This window comes from Helianthus annuus, chromosome 14, assembly GCF_002127325.2.
Source record: "Helianthus annuus cultivar XRQ/B chromosome 14, HanXRQr2.0-SUNRISE, whole genome shotgun sequence".
In the NCBI taxonomy this organism is placed as follows: Eukaryota; Viridiplantae; Streptophyta; class Magnoliopsida; order Asterales; family Asteraceae; genus Helianthus; species Helianthus annuus.
The window spans coordinates 138,337,085-138,354,573 of NC_035446.2; the positions used below are offsets into that span (position 1 = coordinate 138,337,085).

Sequence of the window (17,489 nt, forward strand, 5' to 3'; positions counted from 1 at the left end):
TATTCGTCTTTCTTCTCCAGCGATTCGATGGTTGTGTTGGGCTTCTGTGCTCCGATCTTCTAAAGTGGATTTGCGATTTTTGTGTGTGTGTAATATAACAACAACAATAGTGCAAAAAACTATAATACCCCTAGCAATCAACATAAAAGGATGAAAATACCCTTTAGTTATAATGTTAGGTTGACGGATGTTTGAGCCCAGGATGAATATACAAATTTGGGAAGAGAAGGACCCAACAATCAATTTTCGAGAATTAGGGATTCAACCATCATTTTGATCCGGATCACAGGGACGCAAATATCAGTTTACTATAATAATTATTGTTTAAATATTTAGATATTTGTTTTACCACCCAAAATTCGTATCCGAAATTTGGGATACATATTCAGATAATGACTAGAATTATGCGAAAAATTTTTTATATCCGAAGTTGAACAACCCTAGTTGTGATTGTGATTACTTGGTCCAATTTGTCGTTTAAGGCCTGCATATGGTCATCCACGGTGATGGAAACCTTACTAGGCGACATAAGGACTCTTAATGAAAACACCAAATGGTATATCTTATCCCAATTCTTCTTACTTTCATTAAACTCAAATGGTTCTTAAAAAATACAAAAAAAACATGCAACCTAATTGTAATGGAAATGTGTATCAAATGATACCATCAAAAGAAGTTATTAGGAAAAGAAAAGTGGATTTGGAAGATGTAGGTGTGGCATCAGAAAAGAAATGTCTAAGCATATTCTAGTCTCATGCATTTGGGCTAAAGCGATTTGGTGGCACGTGTGGGTATGACTATAGCTACCAGGGATCCATGGAGTCTTGATGTCAAACTCTTGAATGGGTCAACACGACAAGGGGTTCGAAGACATTGAATAACGTCATTGGCACGATTACAATATCAACCAAATGGCACATTTGGAAGGCAAGAAACGACAAAAAGTTCAATCAAAAGTTTATTCCATTCAACAAAACAGTAGAGGACATAAAATAACAAACATTCATGTCGATTAAGTGTATATTGAAGCTAAAAAATTTAAAGTGGGAGAGATTGCATGATTTTAACGTACACGACGTAGTTTTGTAAACTTGTATCTTTGGGGTTTTACAACATCTTGATGGCATGATTTTGGGTACGGGAGTGGACTGCTGGCCCATCTTATTCGATTGAATGGGAGCAATTTAACAGGTTAATGTCTAAGCTGAATTCAGTGAACCTGGGTCTGGGTGACAAAGAGGATAGGTGGAGATGGAATGACACTTCAGAGTTTAGACGAGGTTCTTTCAATTTCACTAGTTCGCGGGTAAAAGAAACACGGAACCGACTGAAAAATGGGATCTTTGGAATAATTGGGGTGCCACTTAAAGTAAGTTATTTTGGTTGGCGTGTGGCACTTAGAAAGGTAGTGGTTAAAGAGGATTTGGCTCAAAGAGTCATGGGGCACTTGGATCAGAAATGTGGAAGATGTGGTCTAAACGTTGAATTTGTCTAGCATATGGCGCTGTCTTGTTGTTTTGCAAGAGCGGTGTGGTGGAATATCCTGGTGCGGCTCAAAATGCCTATTTCGATTCACGGGATCAATTGGAAAACACTTCTTCATATCCTCCAAAACTTGGTGGGGTCGGAAGATTGGCAAAAGACTATTGGCGCTAAAGAGTCCAAAAGGGATGAGTATTTTATTCACAGTAATGCAAAATATATACATGATGAATGGACAAGAAATTTAGAGAGAACATTTCATGTACAACAGTGAATATTTAGTCAATCATGATTGTAATTTTAAAATCATCTTTAGCGCCTGTTACCCCCTTCAAGCGAACTAGTAGGCGTCTAACGTGGAGCTTGGTGCGAAATCATTCAAAAAGAGGTCTCAGTAAGCTCTTGGTGAAGATGTCGGCTACCTGGAGCGTGGCCAGAACAAACTTTGTATGTAACCGGCCGACTGAGACCAATTCTCTAATGAAGTGATAATCAATATCAATGTGCTTGGCTCGTTTATGAGATATTGGGTTTTAGCTTAGAAATAAAGCATTTTTGTTGTCACATAAAAGAGTTGGACGATCTATCGGAAGCGCATGCAGTTCACGAAGAAGGTGAATTAACAAAATGATTCCAGCTGTGGTGTTTGCCATGGGCCGATACTCAGACTCGCAACTCGAGTCTCGAGCGGGCAACTGTTGGTTGTTTCTTTGCACTCCAAGAGACCAAGTTTCCCCCAGGATAGGTAGAATAACCGTAAGTGGAACGTCTTGTCTCTATGCAACGTGCTCGATCGGCATCAGAATATCCAACCATAGATGTTTTTACGAGTCTGTCAAAGGCTAAACCATAAGAAAGTGTTATTTTGACGTAACGCAGAATTCTCTTTACCAAATTGAAATGACAAGTTGTTGGATTGTGAAGGAATTGGCTGGCTTGATTTATCGCATACGATAGGTCAAGGCGGGTGATGGTGAGGTATTGAAGAGCTTCGACTAATGAGCGGAAAAGGGTCGGGTCATGAAACGTTGTACCAGAGGATGTAAAGGTGTCAGTTGTGGTGAGGGGTGTGGCAACTAGTTTGGCATCTAGAAGACCCGCTCTAGAGAGGATGTAATAGGCATATTTGGCTTGACTAAGAAAGAGTCCAGAAGAGTTTGAAATGACTTATAGACCAAGAAAATAGTTTAAAGTGCCCAACTCTTTTATTTTGAACTTTTTGTCTAGACGATCTGTGAAGACTTTGATAACATTTGAATTATTGTCTGTGAGTATTATATCATCTACATATACAAGTAGATAGATTAATACGTTGTTGGTTTTGTAGACAAAAAGAGAAGGGTCAGCTCGACTACAATAAAACCGAGTGTAATAAGAAATGAACTCAATCATTGAAACCAAGCTTGAGGAGCTTGTTTGAGTCCGTAAAGGGCACGTTTAATTCGACACACATAATTTGGAAGCTTGGTGTCCACAAGCCCGACAGTTGTTCCATGTAAACGGTTTCGCTTAGATGTCCGTTTAGAAATGCATTATTTACATCGAGTTGGCGAAGTTGCCAATTGTAGATTGTGGTAAGACTAAGTACCACTCAAATTGTTTAGGCCTTGACAACCAGACTAAACATATGAGAATATCTCCTGTACAAAAATAGATACAATAGTGAATATTTAGTCAATCATGATTTTAATTTTAATTTTAAATTCATCTTTAGCTCCTGTTAGGCGCAATCCTCTTGATGACTTTATGGAACGTTTGGAAGGCCAGGAATACAAAGGACTTCAATAATGCTTTCATTCCGGTTTGGAATATAGTGGAGGACATCAAAGAAGAGTCTTTTATTTGGTTGCGTAGTAGATCGGAATTTAATGTAATTTGGGGTAGATGGTGTGATTTCAATATTCGTTGATGTAATCTTGTAATTACGGGTTTCACTTTTTTGCTAGACCGGTTCTATATTTATATAGAAGTGTTTGCGGTTCAAAAAAAATCAAACCTTTCTAAAATTCAATTAATTATTAATGTTAATTGAGATTTGCATTTAATTAACCTACTCATGACAAAAAAAAAAGAGTGAATTTCAAGTATTGTCCTTTATCTTTATACCCATTTTCAGGCGCTGTCATTTATGTTTAAAATTGACGAGTTTTGTCCTTTATGTTTTCATATCATACATGTTTTGTCCTTTAAGCCTAATTCAGTTAGTTTTTTCAGTTAAATTTAGTCATATGCTTTGCACTTGAGGGCATTTACCTTTGAATTGACAAAAATGCCCTCAAGTGCAAAGCACATGACCAAATTTAACTGAAAAAACTAACTGGGTTAGGCCTAAAGGACAAAACGTGTATGATGTGAAAACATAAAGGAGCACATGAGTAGGGCTGGCATAACGGGTCAACCTGATCTGTTAAGACACGAACACAATAAGACACGAACCCGAAACACGTAAACATAAACACGACACGAAATCTTATCGTGTCAGATTTTCAAAACACGAACACGAACCTGTTAATAAACAGGTTACATGAAACGACCTGTTAAGACACGAAAAAATTACCAACGTATCATACGACCTGTTTAAGACACAAACACGACTTGTTAAGACACGAACACGACATGTTTAAGACATGCACACGACCTGTTAAGACACGAACACGACCTGTTTAAGATACGAACACGATCGAATTGGGGAAGCTGTGAACTTAATTGGAAATGGTAGTGTTTGTAAGAGAGATTTAAAAATCAGGGTTTGGATTGTGGAAAAAGACCCGCGTGTATTTGTGTATAATTCATCCCAAGTCCCACGACTGATGACCACATGTCCACACCCACATATTATATTTTTTTAATTTTTAATTATTAACATGTACTTAACGGGTCTTAACAGGTTAACGGGTTTTAACCTGTTTAGACACGAAACCTGTTAAGGTCTTATCGTGTCGACCTGTTTAGACACGAAACCTGTTAAGGCTAAACACGAAACATGATAACTTCGTGTAGGTTCGTGTCGTGTTATCGTGTTCGTGTCAGAATTGCCAGCCCTACACATGAGGACAACTTACCTTTGAATTGACAAAAATGTCCTCATGTGCAAAGCACATGACCAAATTTAACTGAAAAAACTAACTGGGTTAGGCCTAAAGGACAAAACGTGTATGATGTGAAAACATAAATGACAAAACTCGTCAATTTTAAACATAAAGGACAGCGCCTGAAAATGGGTATAAAGATAAAGGAAAATCCTTAAAATTCACTAAAAAAAAAAAAAAAAAAAAACATTGGTTAAAGGGAAGTTAACTCACGACCACTATTCAAAATTTCAACTTCCCGCTAAGCCTCTGCGCCACCGTCGTCGATTGCAAACTAACGATCTTGCTCCACAGCACTCCGCATCTCTCTATATTACGGTGCAGTTTAGGGTTTCAATTTTGCTTTGCTTTGCTTTTCAACAACAAATTTTGTGTTCATCAAACCCTAACGCCTAATTTCAGGATTCCGTTTACTCTTGTTCGAATTATGGATCTGGTAGTCGCAACAGTTAGCGGATACCATGGATCAGAGAGATTTAAGCTTATCAAACTCATATCTCAAGCCAGTGCAAGTTATGTTGGAGCAATGAATTCCTCTACCACGCATCTGGTAAGTTCTTCTTAGAACCCTAATTTACTGTTTGAGATGAGATATATATAAATGGTTATGTAACTTTGAATGTTGTATGATTCTGCTTGGTTGATTAGGTGTGTCACAAATTTGAAGGCAAAAAATATGAACTTGCTAAGAAGTTTAAGACAATTGTGGTGAATCATCGTTGGATTGAGGAGTGTATAAAGCAAGGCAGGCGTGTCTCGGAGCGGCCCTATATGAAGCAATGGTATGGTTAGCGAGGCTTTTAGGTTTTAACATGAATGTTATTAGTTGTTTGCACTAAACTTTAGTTTCACTTTTGTGATTTTATATTTTGGATAGAAGAGTTCTGTCATTTGTGTTATGGATCTAGGGATGAACTTAGGAGTTTATTGAAATGTGATTTGGTTTCAATATTTGTAGTGGATATGAGGTGGGGCCCTTGCTGTTGGAGATCCCGAATGCTGCTAGTGAAGTTAGAAGTGTGCTCGGTGAAGTATCTAACAATAGAAACTTCTCCAAAACGCCTGTCATCGACATCGAATGTGGGGATGATGAGTGGACTGATTCTTGGTTGTTGAAAGAGGTTAGATTCAACCTCTTGACTCTTTTGAAACTTGAGATTCTTTATGTTTCTACACTCTATATGAATCTGTTGCCAAAACTTGATTAGCTCGGACTCAGACACTACATGCGTTTTAATTATCAAATCAGATGGTATGATATCAACATGAAAGATTGTCTTTTTAAGTCATTAACGGGCTGTGAGCATATTTAACGAGGGTTACAAGGCAATGTAGGCATGGCATTGCTTACAGTAAAACTATGAACTGATGAAATTAGGAGACGATATGTTTGATCATCTCAGCATGCCTATGGAACTTAGTTTGTGTTTATCAGGAGCCAACCTGCCTCTCTTATGCGCCACTTAATCCTCTGTATTGATTATCTAAAAACTTTGACATGTTTGGAAATTGATTTAGATGACAGGCCACATACATAACATATATAATTGAGTATAAACAGATAGATTTTAGCTGATGATCTGATGCATACCTGAATCTGAATAACATATGCTACAGTTGGTTCAAAACATATATGACACGCAAATCGCGATGCTTTTTAGCTATGTATTTTTTTTGCTCTCAGTTTATATATACAAGTATAGCGTTTACTAATCTGCATATGATTAAGTGCATTGTTCCTTCCATTTTTTTGTTTACAATTTATTAGGCCTCCCACCTTGTATTTTTCTTTAATTTTTCACTTTCAGCATTGGTTTTCTTCCTTTATAAATGCCGTTGATAGATATAAACTGTTTAGATGCTGCGTGCTTGGGCCTGATGATTTTCTTGGATAATTTCCGGATAACAGTTTAAGTACTTATTATTCTCCATGATATTTTGGATGTAGAATCTGCTTCCTGATACGAGACAGAACAAGGATCGTTCAAATAGATTAAAGAAAAAAGGCACTAAGAGATGCTCAAAGCAAGATGACTTATTGAAAAACAAATACTGTTTAGAGGAGTCTCCTTCATTTGGCTTGAAAAGCATAGAGGTATATTAGTTAAAATCACTATAGCTATTTAGTTATATGAAAAACTAATTTCCAGAATTTGTTTTTTAAGTTTTACACTTTCCTCTTCACATTGTATGAATCAGAAAAGGAAAAACACTACCATAGGTGAACCCTCCAGAAGAAATCGCAGGCTGATACATAAAAATACGTATAACGAGTTATCATCTTCCGAATCCGAGGAAGGTTTCAAACATTCAGATTATTCTCGGAAACATGAAAGAAGACCACATCATGAAACTAGGTTTCATAATCATGGGAAACGAAGAAATTTGATATTGGAAGAGATCGAAGATTTGGGTACAACTTCTAGTCGTGAAGATCACTATACAGAAGTTGATCATGGCGACTGTGATAAAATGGAATATAATCCCAGATTGTCCAAAGAAGTGCTTTTATCATGTGTGATATGCTGGACAGAATATAGTTCAACTAGAGGAGTTCTGCCATGTGGACATCGCTTTTGTTTTTCATGCATACAGAACTGGGCAGATCATATGGTATCATTTTATCCTTCGTTCATAATCCTTTACACTTGACAGTTTCTTAGAACACAAGTAACGACGATATAACTATATATATTGTATATACAGGCTTCAATGAAAAAAGTTTCCACATGCCCTTTATGCAAAGGCAAATTTTATAGCATACAAAAGATGGAAGATGCTGAATCTTCTGATCAGAAAATATACTCTCAGACAATTCCTAACAACTGTCCATTAATGGATGTATACATTATTCCACATGGTGAATCATCTATACATCAAAATATGGTAAATCTTTGTTCTTTTTATTGTTATGGTTGACTATTGGGTTATACTAGGTTGTGTTTATGATTAAATATTGGTTTATTTTTGTGATGAACAGCCACCACCAACGCCAGTTTGTTACCAGTGCAGTTGCCGTGAGCCTGAGGAACTTTTAATAAGTTGTCATAGTTGTCAAATTCGTTGCGTGCATTCTTATTGTTTGGATCCACCACAAATTCCATGGGTTTGTGTCCAATGCAAGGATCTTCGAATGCGATATGTACGTTAAATTTCATTCAATGATATTGTTATACGGCCAGAGGTATGTTATCAAATATGATATCATTATGGAAACAATGATGTTAATCTGTATGCTTAAATTTTGAGATCTTGTTCTGTTTCAAGTAAGTTGTCCAGAAGCTGTTAGGCGCATTTGAGCCCAGCCCAGCAAGAGGGTAGGCTTGATTAGTTTGTTATTATTACTTAGTAACCTGGTGTTCCATAATATATTTTATCATCTTGTTTTATCTTTTTGGTATTTATGTTTTTTTAATAATTTTTTCTTTTTCAAAATAAGTGGCCGTTTTTGGTATTTATATTTTTTAATCATTTTTTCTTTTTCAAAATAAGTGGCCGGTTTTTAATTAAAAAGTGTAACCCTGGCCCAATATATACAACTGTTTCAAATGCATCCAGCTTTTGTAGATATCTTGGTTTACTATTGTTTCCAATTATATCTTTAAAGTAACAAACAAGTGTTGATATTTATGTAACTAGGGGGCAAACGAGTTCATTATGTTATATCAGTTTATTTGGTTTGGCTTGAATCAAGCTTATTATTCAAATTGAAGTTTGTTGATTTTTAAAATTGAGTTGAACTGAGTATATTTCTAACAAAGATTTTTAAGCGAATCAAGCGCTCGAGCTTAACCCTTTTGAGCTTTTTAAGTTATTAAATTAAGCTTGAACTTAGCTAATGATTCTTAAATTCGAACTCATTAACTCGTTTGTACTTTAATCAAACAGAATCGTGTTAGGAACTAGGAAGAACCCAATGCTTGGTGGGGTATTTATTTATTTACTCATTAAAATAGTTCTAAAATAAAATGCACATGGATTATAATACTAATTTCTCTTTGGTCTTTTTTCGTTTTCTTTTGTACGTAAATAAACATGTTTTTTTTTTAATTTTTAATTTTTATAAATTGTTCTCGTATATCTTATGAGATACATAACATTCAGAACATTTGGGCTTATCCAACTAGCCAACTAAGACACGTTCATTGTTTTGTAATATTGTATTACTTGTTTATGGATGCATTCCTATTAAGTTATTATATAACAGTTTATGAATGCACTCCTATTAAGTTATAATAACAGCTTTCATAATATATACTCATAATTACAAGTATCCTCTTTCAGTTGTTTTGAAAATAAGTATATGTTTAATTCAAAATATAAGTTTCTAATGCATATAATCTACTAAGTTCTTAAAATACACCTTAATATATATTTAATTCAAAATATAAGTTTCAAATGCATATAGAGAAAGTGTACTGTACAATTGACCTTAACGTTTGAGCGTACGCGATGAGAATTCCGCACGTTATAAACCTCAAAAACCATAAATCCGTATCTTGAAAGACCTTAAATCCGCATGTTATAAAACATTAGGTGTTAGTAATAAAAGCCACAGGTTATAGCCTAAAATTCGCATGTTATAAAACATCAAGTGTTGGGCATAAAATCCGCATGTTATAACCTAAAATCTGCATGTTATATTTTCATCACGTACACATTGTACGTTAAGGCCAATTGTACGTTAACTAACCCTTAATCTATTAATTTCTTAAAATACACTTTAATTATATGTGATATTTTGTAAATTCAAAAAACAAAAGCTTATAGTCAGGAAATTATATTATTTAAATCAAATATAGTTGGGCCGATATGACTAAATATTAAAAAAGATTGAAAAGGATTGGCTCCTACCATTAAAGCATAATTAAATTGAAATTTAATAAAGTGATAATATCGACCCGTAGAGATTATAAAACCACATATTGCAAACGTTCATGGTCACCGACACTTAAAATGAATAAAGTGGTTGTTAGCATCCATTGTATACAATTAATGTAAAGTATTCTATTAAGATGATGCTTCTTTTTCTATTTTTAGTTGATTAAAGGTGAAAAAACAAACCTCATCAAGATAAGCATAAACAATTATATGTTCATTCATACTATTCTATGATTCTCTCCCTTTGTGTTGGTAATCGATCATCACTCAAAATATTAATTAAAATTAAGTCTTTAAGAAAAAAATTACACGTTAAGGTGGAGTGATTAAAAGATTAGAAGTATTAACGAATTAATTGTGAGGTTACTCATATTTAAAGCAACCATCAAAACGACAACACCTCTTTGATCCATTTCACATCTGAGGCAATCAACATTTGAAATGAACTTACGAGATGAAGACGTTTTAGCAATAACCCTTATTTGGCAATTGATAGGTTTATTTTCTTAACATGATAAACAACTATCAAAACTCCGTTACTCTTGGAAAGCAGAAGAATAAATTTATAAATTGTGCGAAAACGTGTATGTCCGGACACGCTACCCGACCCACGCCATTAATTTATTAATAAATTAATAAATTTCAAAAAGAAAAGAAAAGAAGAACGAAGGTGACTCAAGTTATTCCACATGGCCAAAAGCATTCATCTACAATATATATAGAATTGATTTGCCAAAAGGGAACATGGGGAGGCAACTTAACCCAACTCATATGTAAAACCAATGTCATGATTGACCATATGGACCTCACCCAACATATGCACTTTTACAATTAAAACTCAAAAAAATTCTTTTATATATTTTCAATGTCTGTCTGTCAATCCATATTAAAAAAACCACCAACACGAATGCCTTTTAAATTTTTACAAAAAAAAAAGTATTATTTGCAAGATAACATAATACAAAAGTTTCTTTCGGCTTTATAACCCATCCTCGATGTACAAAAGTAATGCACAAAGTACAATGTCTTGATGCAATAACCACATGAAAACAAACCATTTATCTCTGGCAAGAACATATGTCGAGGTATAATTTATAAACTATCTTCACCATGTGAGGGTTAGTAGTTGGTAATCATACAGAAGTTGGTCTTACAGATGCTTATGTCTGCTACGACTTGTGTCGTCCAATATCTATAATAAAATATATAAATACCACCACTAACAATGAAAAATTACTAAAATACCCTTGCTTCAAAAACAACATAATCCACTTTTTTTACAAGTTTCTGTATCTTGCTATGGTGGGGAAAAAAGGAAAACAAGATTATTCTCCAAAGTTTGTCCTTAAAAGGGTAATGATTTGCTATCCAGCTCATACAAATATTTATCATTATGAAATATTTATTTATTTCTTTTTATAATTTTATTTAAAGGGTAATGAACTAATGATTTGTTAATATTTGTCACCATCAACACTTTGAGTGAGTATATAAAAAAGCCTATCAAACTGAATCCCAACTTATTTCCACCAATGAAGTCCAATCCTATTGAACTTCCCACCACCACCAATGGCAACCTCCACAAACCACTCATCAACACCAAGCACTTCATCCTCCCTATAACCACCCTAGCCCTATTAATCACAATCCATCTATATGTTGGAAACTTTTCCGACCACCCGTTGATTAATCCTGCCACACCGGCAGGAGACTCAACGGGTGATGATGACAAGTGTAACGTTTTTCAGGGCACTTGGGTGTTTGATGATGAGAGGGAAACGTACTATACGAATGAAACAAAGTGCATCATCGATGATCGACAAAATTGTATGAAGTATGGGAGGCCGGATACTGATTACTTGAAGTGGAGGTGGCAGCCAGATAAATGCGATTTACCTGAATTTGACGCGGTTGAGTTCTTGGAGGCTGTCAGAGGGAAACGCTTGGCCTTTATCGGCGACTCGGTAGGAAGAAACCAAATGCAATCATTGGTTTGCATGTTAGCTAGTGTAAGTTTTCAAAATAATCCCTAATAATTCATAGTATTAAGTCATTAAGTGTTAAATTTATCAGCATGCATAACTAGTTTAGCATTCAAAAATGGCGGATTATTAATAAAATACTCTAATTAAGAAAAGATAAATACGTATATACATGTATATAAAATGACATATTGGCATACTTTGTATAGTTTAACTAGTGGTGGGTCGGATAATTTTTACTTTGATAGCAAAAGCTAGTGGAGCCGTGGTGGTACACTGACAAGTAATATTTTGTTATCTAGCATTTTGTCTGTTTTAATCAAGTATCAAGATTAAAGACCATACCCTTGATGGTCCAAGCCTTTTGAGGCTTACATATATTTGGGCTACGAAAAAGATAAATATGGCATTTAAGATCACCCACATGGCCATATAGCGACCTTTATTATGTACTAGTATTAAGCCCGTGCGTTGCAGCGGTTGTTGTAAAACTGTGTCAAGTAGTACCAAAGCTATACCACTGACAGTGACCACCAACACCGGAAAAGCTCGTAAAAACAACTTAAATAAAAAACGAACAAAATAACGCCGAGCGAAAAGCAGACACGAAATCTTTGAATCACGAACGCTCGTTGCAGAGAATATAATCCGAAACGTAAAACATAGAAAAAAATAACCGAGTTAATCCAGGACCTGCGCGTTGGTCGAACTTGTTAAACAGAGAAAAATAGATGTGCTGCGACGGGCCAGTCAATCGGGAAAAAATATACGAAAAAAATGTTGAACCCCCCCCACACGTTGCGGTGCATTAACTTACAAAATTTAGAAGGGAAAGATGATAAGTATGGTGGACCAAAATTGAAAATAAAAACGAGTTGGGATTAAATTGCAAAAGATGAAAAACTTTGGGTTAAAAGTAAAAAAACAAAGGGTCTAAATTGTAAAATTGAAGTTATTTATTAATCTTAGATAAAGATAAGGATAAAAATAAATGATATCTATATATTAGTTATTAATGTTAATATTAATATTAATATTAATATTAAAAGAAATTTATTAAATAATTATAAATAAAATTTATGAGGTTAAAAGAGAGAATGCCATGTGTCATTATTTGGAGCCTTTTATTATAAGTTAGATGTAGCATGTACTTGTACACACGCACCTAAGCTTAGACGCAAAGCCCCTCAAAAGTTACGTCGTTTTGGCTAATTTGCTTAACAACTACATCTTTTTTGGTTTAATACCGACAAAGTAGTTTTCCTAAACTTTACTCTCTATATCAAAATTTTATTTTGTTTTAGACTAAATGCAGTGGGGCGTCAATGGACCTCCACGTCACAACCATTTCATCATTAACCGATTACTAGAACAATATGAGGGGCGTCAATGGGCCTCATGCCCTCCTTTTCGTTATACCATTAACGGGCGTGAGGGCTTGGGTGTGGGGCCCAAATCACAATCTAACCAATCAAAAAATGACTAAAATGCCATTTTCGTCCCTGAGATTTGGCCAACTTTGCGACTTTCGTCCAAAGGTTTGTTTTTTTGTATCTCGATCCAAAAAGTTTGAAATCTTGTCATTTTCATCCGGTTCGTTATCTGCATCCATTTTTCTCCGTTAAGTCAGGGGTATTTTCGTCTTTTTTGTTAACTTAAAGGGCAATTCAGTATTTTTCACTTTACGTACAAGCATTTAGCATAATGTACAAGTATCTAAAAGATCGAATTGTCCATTAAGTCGCAAAAAATGAAAATACCCCTGACTTAATGGAGAAAAATGGATGGAGTTGACGAGCCGGATGAAATGACAAGTTTTCAAACCTTTTGGATGCAAATGTGAAAAACAAACATTTGGACAATAGTCGCAAAAATGGCCAAACCTCAGAGACGGAAATGAAATTTTACTAACAAAGGATTAACAATTAACTGTGTTTTAGTTAACCCTTTAAACGCCTGTGAAAGAGTGGGTTAATTAAGCACAGTGGGTTAACATGGGAGTGACGTCACACTTTTTAGTTTTTTTTTTTGTTTTGAAAAGTATATTTCATTAAAATACGCCTCCGACCCAACTGGGCAAAAGGCCAAACAAAACAAACCCCCCCCCCCCCACACACACACTCAAACGGGCAAATGACAAACAAATACTGCATACACTTTTTAGTTAACCCACTATGCATAACATCACAACTATTTACTCAAAAAGACATGATTTAAAAGGTTTCACATCTAAACTTTAGTGCGTGACATCACCATATTCACTTTTCTCTCTCTCTATATATGATTATATATATTATGTGGTGGCAACCACATGTGGGACAATACATAAAAAGCCACAAGGGGTTTAGTAAGGCTAAAGGGTATGGAGAGCCTCGTCCCCAAGGGGATGGGTCGCCACGTTAGCGTCACGTAGGCTCGGCTTGGAGGGGATAGACCTAGGGGGGTGGGGGATGAGCCCCTTTATGTATATATATGTATGTATGTATGTATGTATAGGTTATTGTGAGAGAAAGCAGGCCCGTCTCCTCCGGTTGTGGGGAGTCGCTTTTGCCGAGCCGAGCCCAGGGGGGCGGTGTGGGGGACCGGCGCCGGTCCTAGCCGGGCCTCAGCCGGCCCCCATACCCTTTAGTCTAAGGGAGACGTACGAATAGAGGCAAGAGCCAAACACACACAAACACAGATAAGACTAAGAGAGAGACGTATCACCAGATAGAGAAAAGCAATGACAAGAAACGGCATTATCAGTAATAGTCTAATGTGAATTATTATGTTGATTAATAATTCATAATTATACAAAACAGCCAAAAATATACCCGGTGGTGACGATGACATATTGTACGTTACAATGATCATTCATCAAGTATCCGTTTTATTGTTTGAATGGGTCTCCAAATAGTAGAAATAATTTATTAAAGTTGGATGCTTTCTTGTAATAAGCCTGTGAGGATAAAACACAAGATAAAGTGTTCATGCAGAAAGAAAATGACAAGAAATGGCCAAGTCTTTGTTAAAGTAACGTCTAGTCTCAAAAGTAAAAAAACAAATAGAAAGATGTAGCAGATGGAGATAAAAGTGGGTCAGAAAAATAATACATAACAAAACAGAACTAAATCATGTTGCAAGATTTGTATATATTAACTTATGAACTTACTGATAAGGTCTTTGGATTTTACTTCTTTTAAAGTCTTTATATTTTTACATGTTTAAAGCCTTCAACTTTTATAAAGTTAAAGAAAAGGTCCCTTTTCTTATGTAATTCAGCCACTGAAAAAAGACTTTCCTTGTAAATGCTTACAAGTATAACCATTTAATCATTTAAAGTAAAGTCTATATGGACTTACACTAGGGGTGTAAACGAGTTGAACCACTTATGAGCTACTCAAGATCGACTCGCTAAAAGCTACAAACAAACTTGGCTTAAACGAGCTCAAACTGAATTGAAGCTCATTTAATAAACAAGCTAGGGTTCAAGCATCACATACCGAGCTTGACTAGGCCCGCGCCTAAACAAGCCCATGTTTATATAAAGATAATAATTTTTAATTTATAGATAAATATTTAATTACATAATAATATTATTATATACATGCATAAAATAACTACATATTATTATTATTATTATTATTATTATTAAATTATAATTATATTTTTATAGAAAAATGATTTTATATTTGTACTAATAAAATATGAAATATTTTGTAAATAACAATAGAGCCGAGGTTGAGCCTTAGACTTAGAGCTCTCGCTCTCGTAAATTAAGCAAACTGAGCTCAAGCTTGGCTAAGCTCGGGATCACCTCGCTCATTTGACCGCTAAAATTCAGATACAACATATGAATTATGTTTTTCTAATAGTATATAATAGTATAATACAAACCAACTGGGGTAGCCCAGTTGGCCAGTCCCACCCTTTCTCTTCCAAGAGACCCGGGTTCGACTCCAGTGATGGTCACAAGCCACACACCTCTTCCCAGAGGAAACGGAATCAACTCAGGGCCAAGGGTATTCACCGCCAGGCAGTATTGGGACGGTACTAGCTTGTGGAGTGGGATCACTCCAGCGGCCGGGAGGTCCGTGCAATAACCTCCCCCCCCCCCCCCCCCCCCATAATAGTATAATACACTGGAAAAAAAACTAATTCTGATGTCTCTGATTACCAGGAAGCTTATCCCATTGATGTTACAAATATAAATGATACAGATACCAAAAGATGGGTCTTTCCTCCCTACAATTTTACACTAGTCGCAATCTGGTCTCCTATGTTGGTCACAAGTAGAGATCCACATCCTGAAAAATTCAGCCGCAACAGTCTAATGAACCTGTATTTAGACGAGCCAGAAGAAGTATGGACATCAGAGCTAGATAACATTGATATCGCCATATTTTCAGCCGGGCAGTGGTTTTTTCGACCATTTATGTACTACGAAAAGGGTGAGCTTATTGGTTGTCATTTCTGCAATCAACCAAACATTACAGAAATCAGTCTTTACGACGCGTACCAGAGGGCATACAACACAACCTTCACCACCCTGCTAAACCACCAGAACTACACAGGATTAACATTTTTAAGAACATTTTCACCACAACATTTTGAGAACGGTGAGTATAACAACGGAGGGAATTGTGTGAGAACGAGACCCTTCACGAAGCAGGAAATGAGGTTGGACGGTTACAAGTTAATGATGTATTCTACTCAAGTGAACGCGTTCAAAGAAGCACAAAAAGAAGCCGAACAAAAGGGGTTGAAACTTAGATTGATGGACACCAGTAATGCAATGATATTGAGGGCAGACGGACACCCGAACCATTTCGGACATCCAGCGAGTGATAAGAAAAGTTTTGCAGACTGTGTGCATTGGTGCATGCCGGGCCCTGTGGACACGTGGAACGAGTTCTTGCTCGAAATGTTAAAGATGGAAGGAGAAGGTTTTATAGAGAAAACATATCAGAGGAACACCACAAAGCTGAACCTCAGATGAATTTTGTATAACTTTGATTCAAAGATGTAATTACACTATCTTTAGAATTTGTATCTAGTCCATAAATGTTTAAGCAAGATTTCAAGAGTGATTATAGTAAGTATTATTTACAAATACACTTGCAATGAATGTACAAAATTACCAAAATAGTCGTTGTTGACCAAAATATTTCCAATGTAGTCGTCTGGCAAAAAGTGTAGGCTTAACCATTCAGCCGTCTCGAAAAAAGTGTCGTCTAAGCCATTCATCCGCTCGGAAAAGGTGTAGCTAATGTGGTAACTTCTGATCGGTGGAAATTAAGCCGATTACTTTCGAAAAGTCTAAAAAGGATGTCTATATTGGATCAACAATGACTATTTTTTTGTAATTATCCCCCAAAATATTCCTCCCAATGTAATGTCTTCATCTAAACTGTTACAGTTGTACAATATTAACATGTATTTGACAATTCATAAAGGAGATTGGGCGTAGATGAAAAGTGAAAACTCATGTGAAATTAAGATTATGAAAACATCCACTCAATTGTAGGTTTTTGTCTGTTTTCTTGTGTGAGCTGTGTTATGTGGCCTGGGCCTACCATTACGACAATCATTCTTCTTAAACATTCAAACACGTTACAGCGAAAAAGCAAAGCAGTTGAGAAACATGTCGGTCAGGTAGATATTTTCTCCAAATAATTGACTTATCAAATTCAATCTACAAAATCCAGATATCAGATTTATAATCATACAATACCTTCATTAAGGGAAAGACTGAGCGTTTGTTTCGAGTGTTATGGCTGCGATCATTCTCCATAAAGTATCGATCACCGAGCAGTTTTCGGCACTCGGCGGTTGCAGATGACAGACTCCGGTACTTACAGAGGGGAAAAAGAAACTTGTTTTGGGCCCGTCAAACCGGTTTATAACCTGACCCACTTCACCAAAAACCCAATTTGGCCCAAACCCGTTTGGACCCGACCTAACCCGCCAGTTCGTATACCAACTCAAAGTCTCGTTCTCTGAAACTGGTTTGGATCTAATCGATTTGAAAAATGTCAAAAACCGTCTTTTTTTTTTGGTCCCAAACCGGTTTGAA

General features: G+C 35.9%; 2 protein-coding genes across 4 annotated transcripts; both read left to right on the top strand.

Annotated features, from left to right (window-relative positions):
- The first annotated feature begins 4,758 nt into the window (after positions 1-4,758).
- LOC110903860 (E3 ubiquitin-protein ligase CHFR) lies at positions 4,759-7,749 on the top strand. 3 transcript variants are annotated; one of them, XM_022149658.2, is made up of 8 exons: positions 4,759-4,889; positions 4,974-5,121; positions 5,220-5,353; positions 5,530-5,692; positions 6,520-6,666; positions 6,771-7,184; positions 7,278-7,457; positions 7,552-7,749. In XM_022149658.2, exons 2-8 carry the CDS (start codon positions 4,999-5,001, stop codon positions 7,720-7,722), a joined length of 1,332 nt encoding a protein of 443 aa, XP_022005350.1. In that variant the 5' UTR covers positions 4,759-4,889; positions 4,974-4,998; the 3' UTR covers positions 7,723-7,749. The 3 variants fall into 3 exon arrangements, with proteins under 3 accessions (XP_022005350.1, XP_022005351.1, XP_035839207.1); XM_022149659.2 differs by having other exon boundaries at positions 4,784-4,889; positions 5,012-5,121; XM_035983314.1 differs by having other exon boundaries at positions 4,787-5,121.
- Positions 7,750-10,756: 3,007 nt separating this feature from the next.
- On the top strand, positions 10,757-16,530 carry LOC110903862 (protein trichome birefringence-like 19). The gene is made up of 2 exons (XM_022149660.2): positions 10,757-11,461; positions 15,594-16,530. The coding sequence occupies exons 1-2, from the start codon at positions 10,985-10,987 to the stop codon at positions 16,410-16,412; spliced, it is 1,296 nt and encodes a 431-aa protein (XP_022005352.1). The 5' UTR covers positions 10,757-10,984; the 3' UTR covers positions 16,413-16,530.
- Positions 16,531-17,489: the final 959 nt, after the last annotated feature.

Excerpts from the sequence above, each read along its gene's own strand:
- LOC110903860 (XM_022149658.2), top strand. The coding sequence starts at position 4,999 with ATGGATCTGGTAGTCGCAACAGTTAGCGGATACCATGGATCAGAGAGA. Across the intron at positions 5,122-5,219 it reads ATTCCTCTACCACGCATCTG|GTGTGTCACAAATTTGAAGG; the intron begins GTAAGTTCTTCT and ends TTGGTTGATTAG. Across the intron at positions 7,458-7,551 it reads CATCTATACATCAAAATATG|CCACCACCAACGCCAGTTTG; the intron begins GTAAATCTTTGT and ends TGTGATGAACAG.
- LOC110903862 (XM_022149660.2), top strand. The coding sequence starts at position 10,985 with ATGAAGTCCAATCCTATTGAACTTCCCACCACCACCAATGGCAACCTC. Across the intron at positions 11,462-15,593 it reads TGGTTTGCATGTTAGCTAGT|GAAGCTTATCCCATTGATGT; the intron begins GTAAGTTTTCAA and ends TCTGATTACCAG.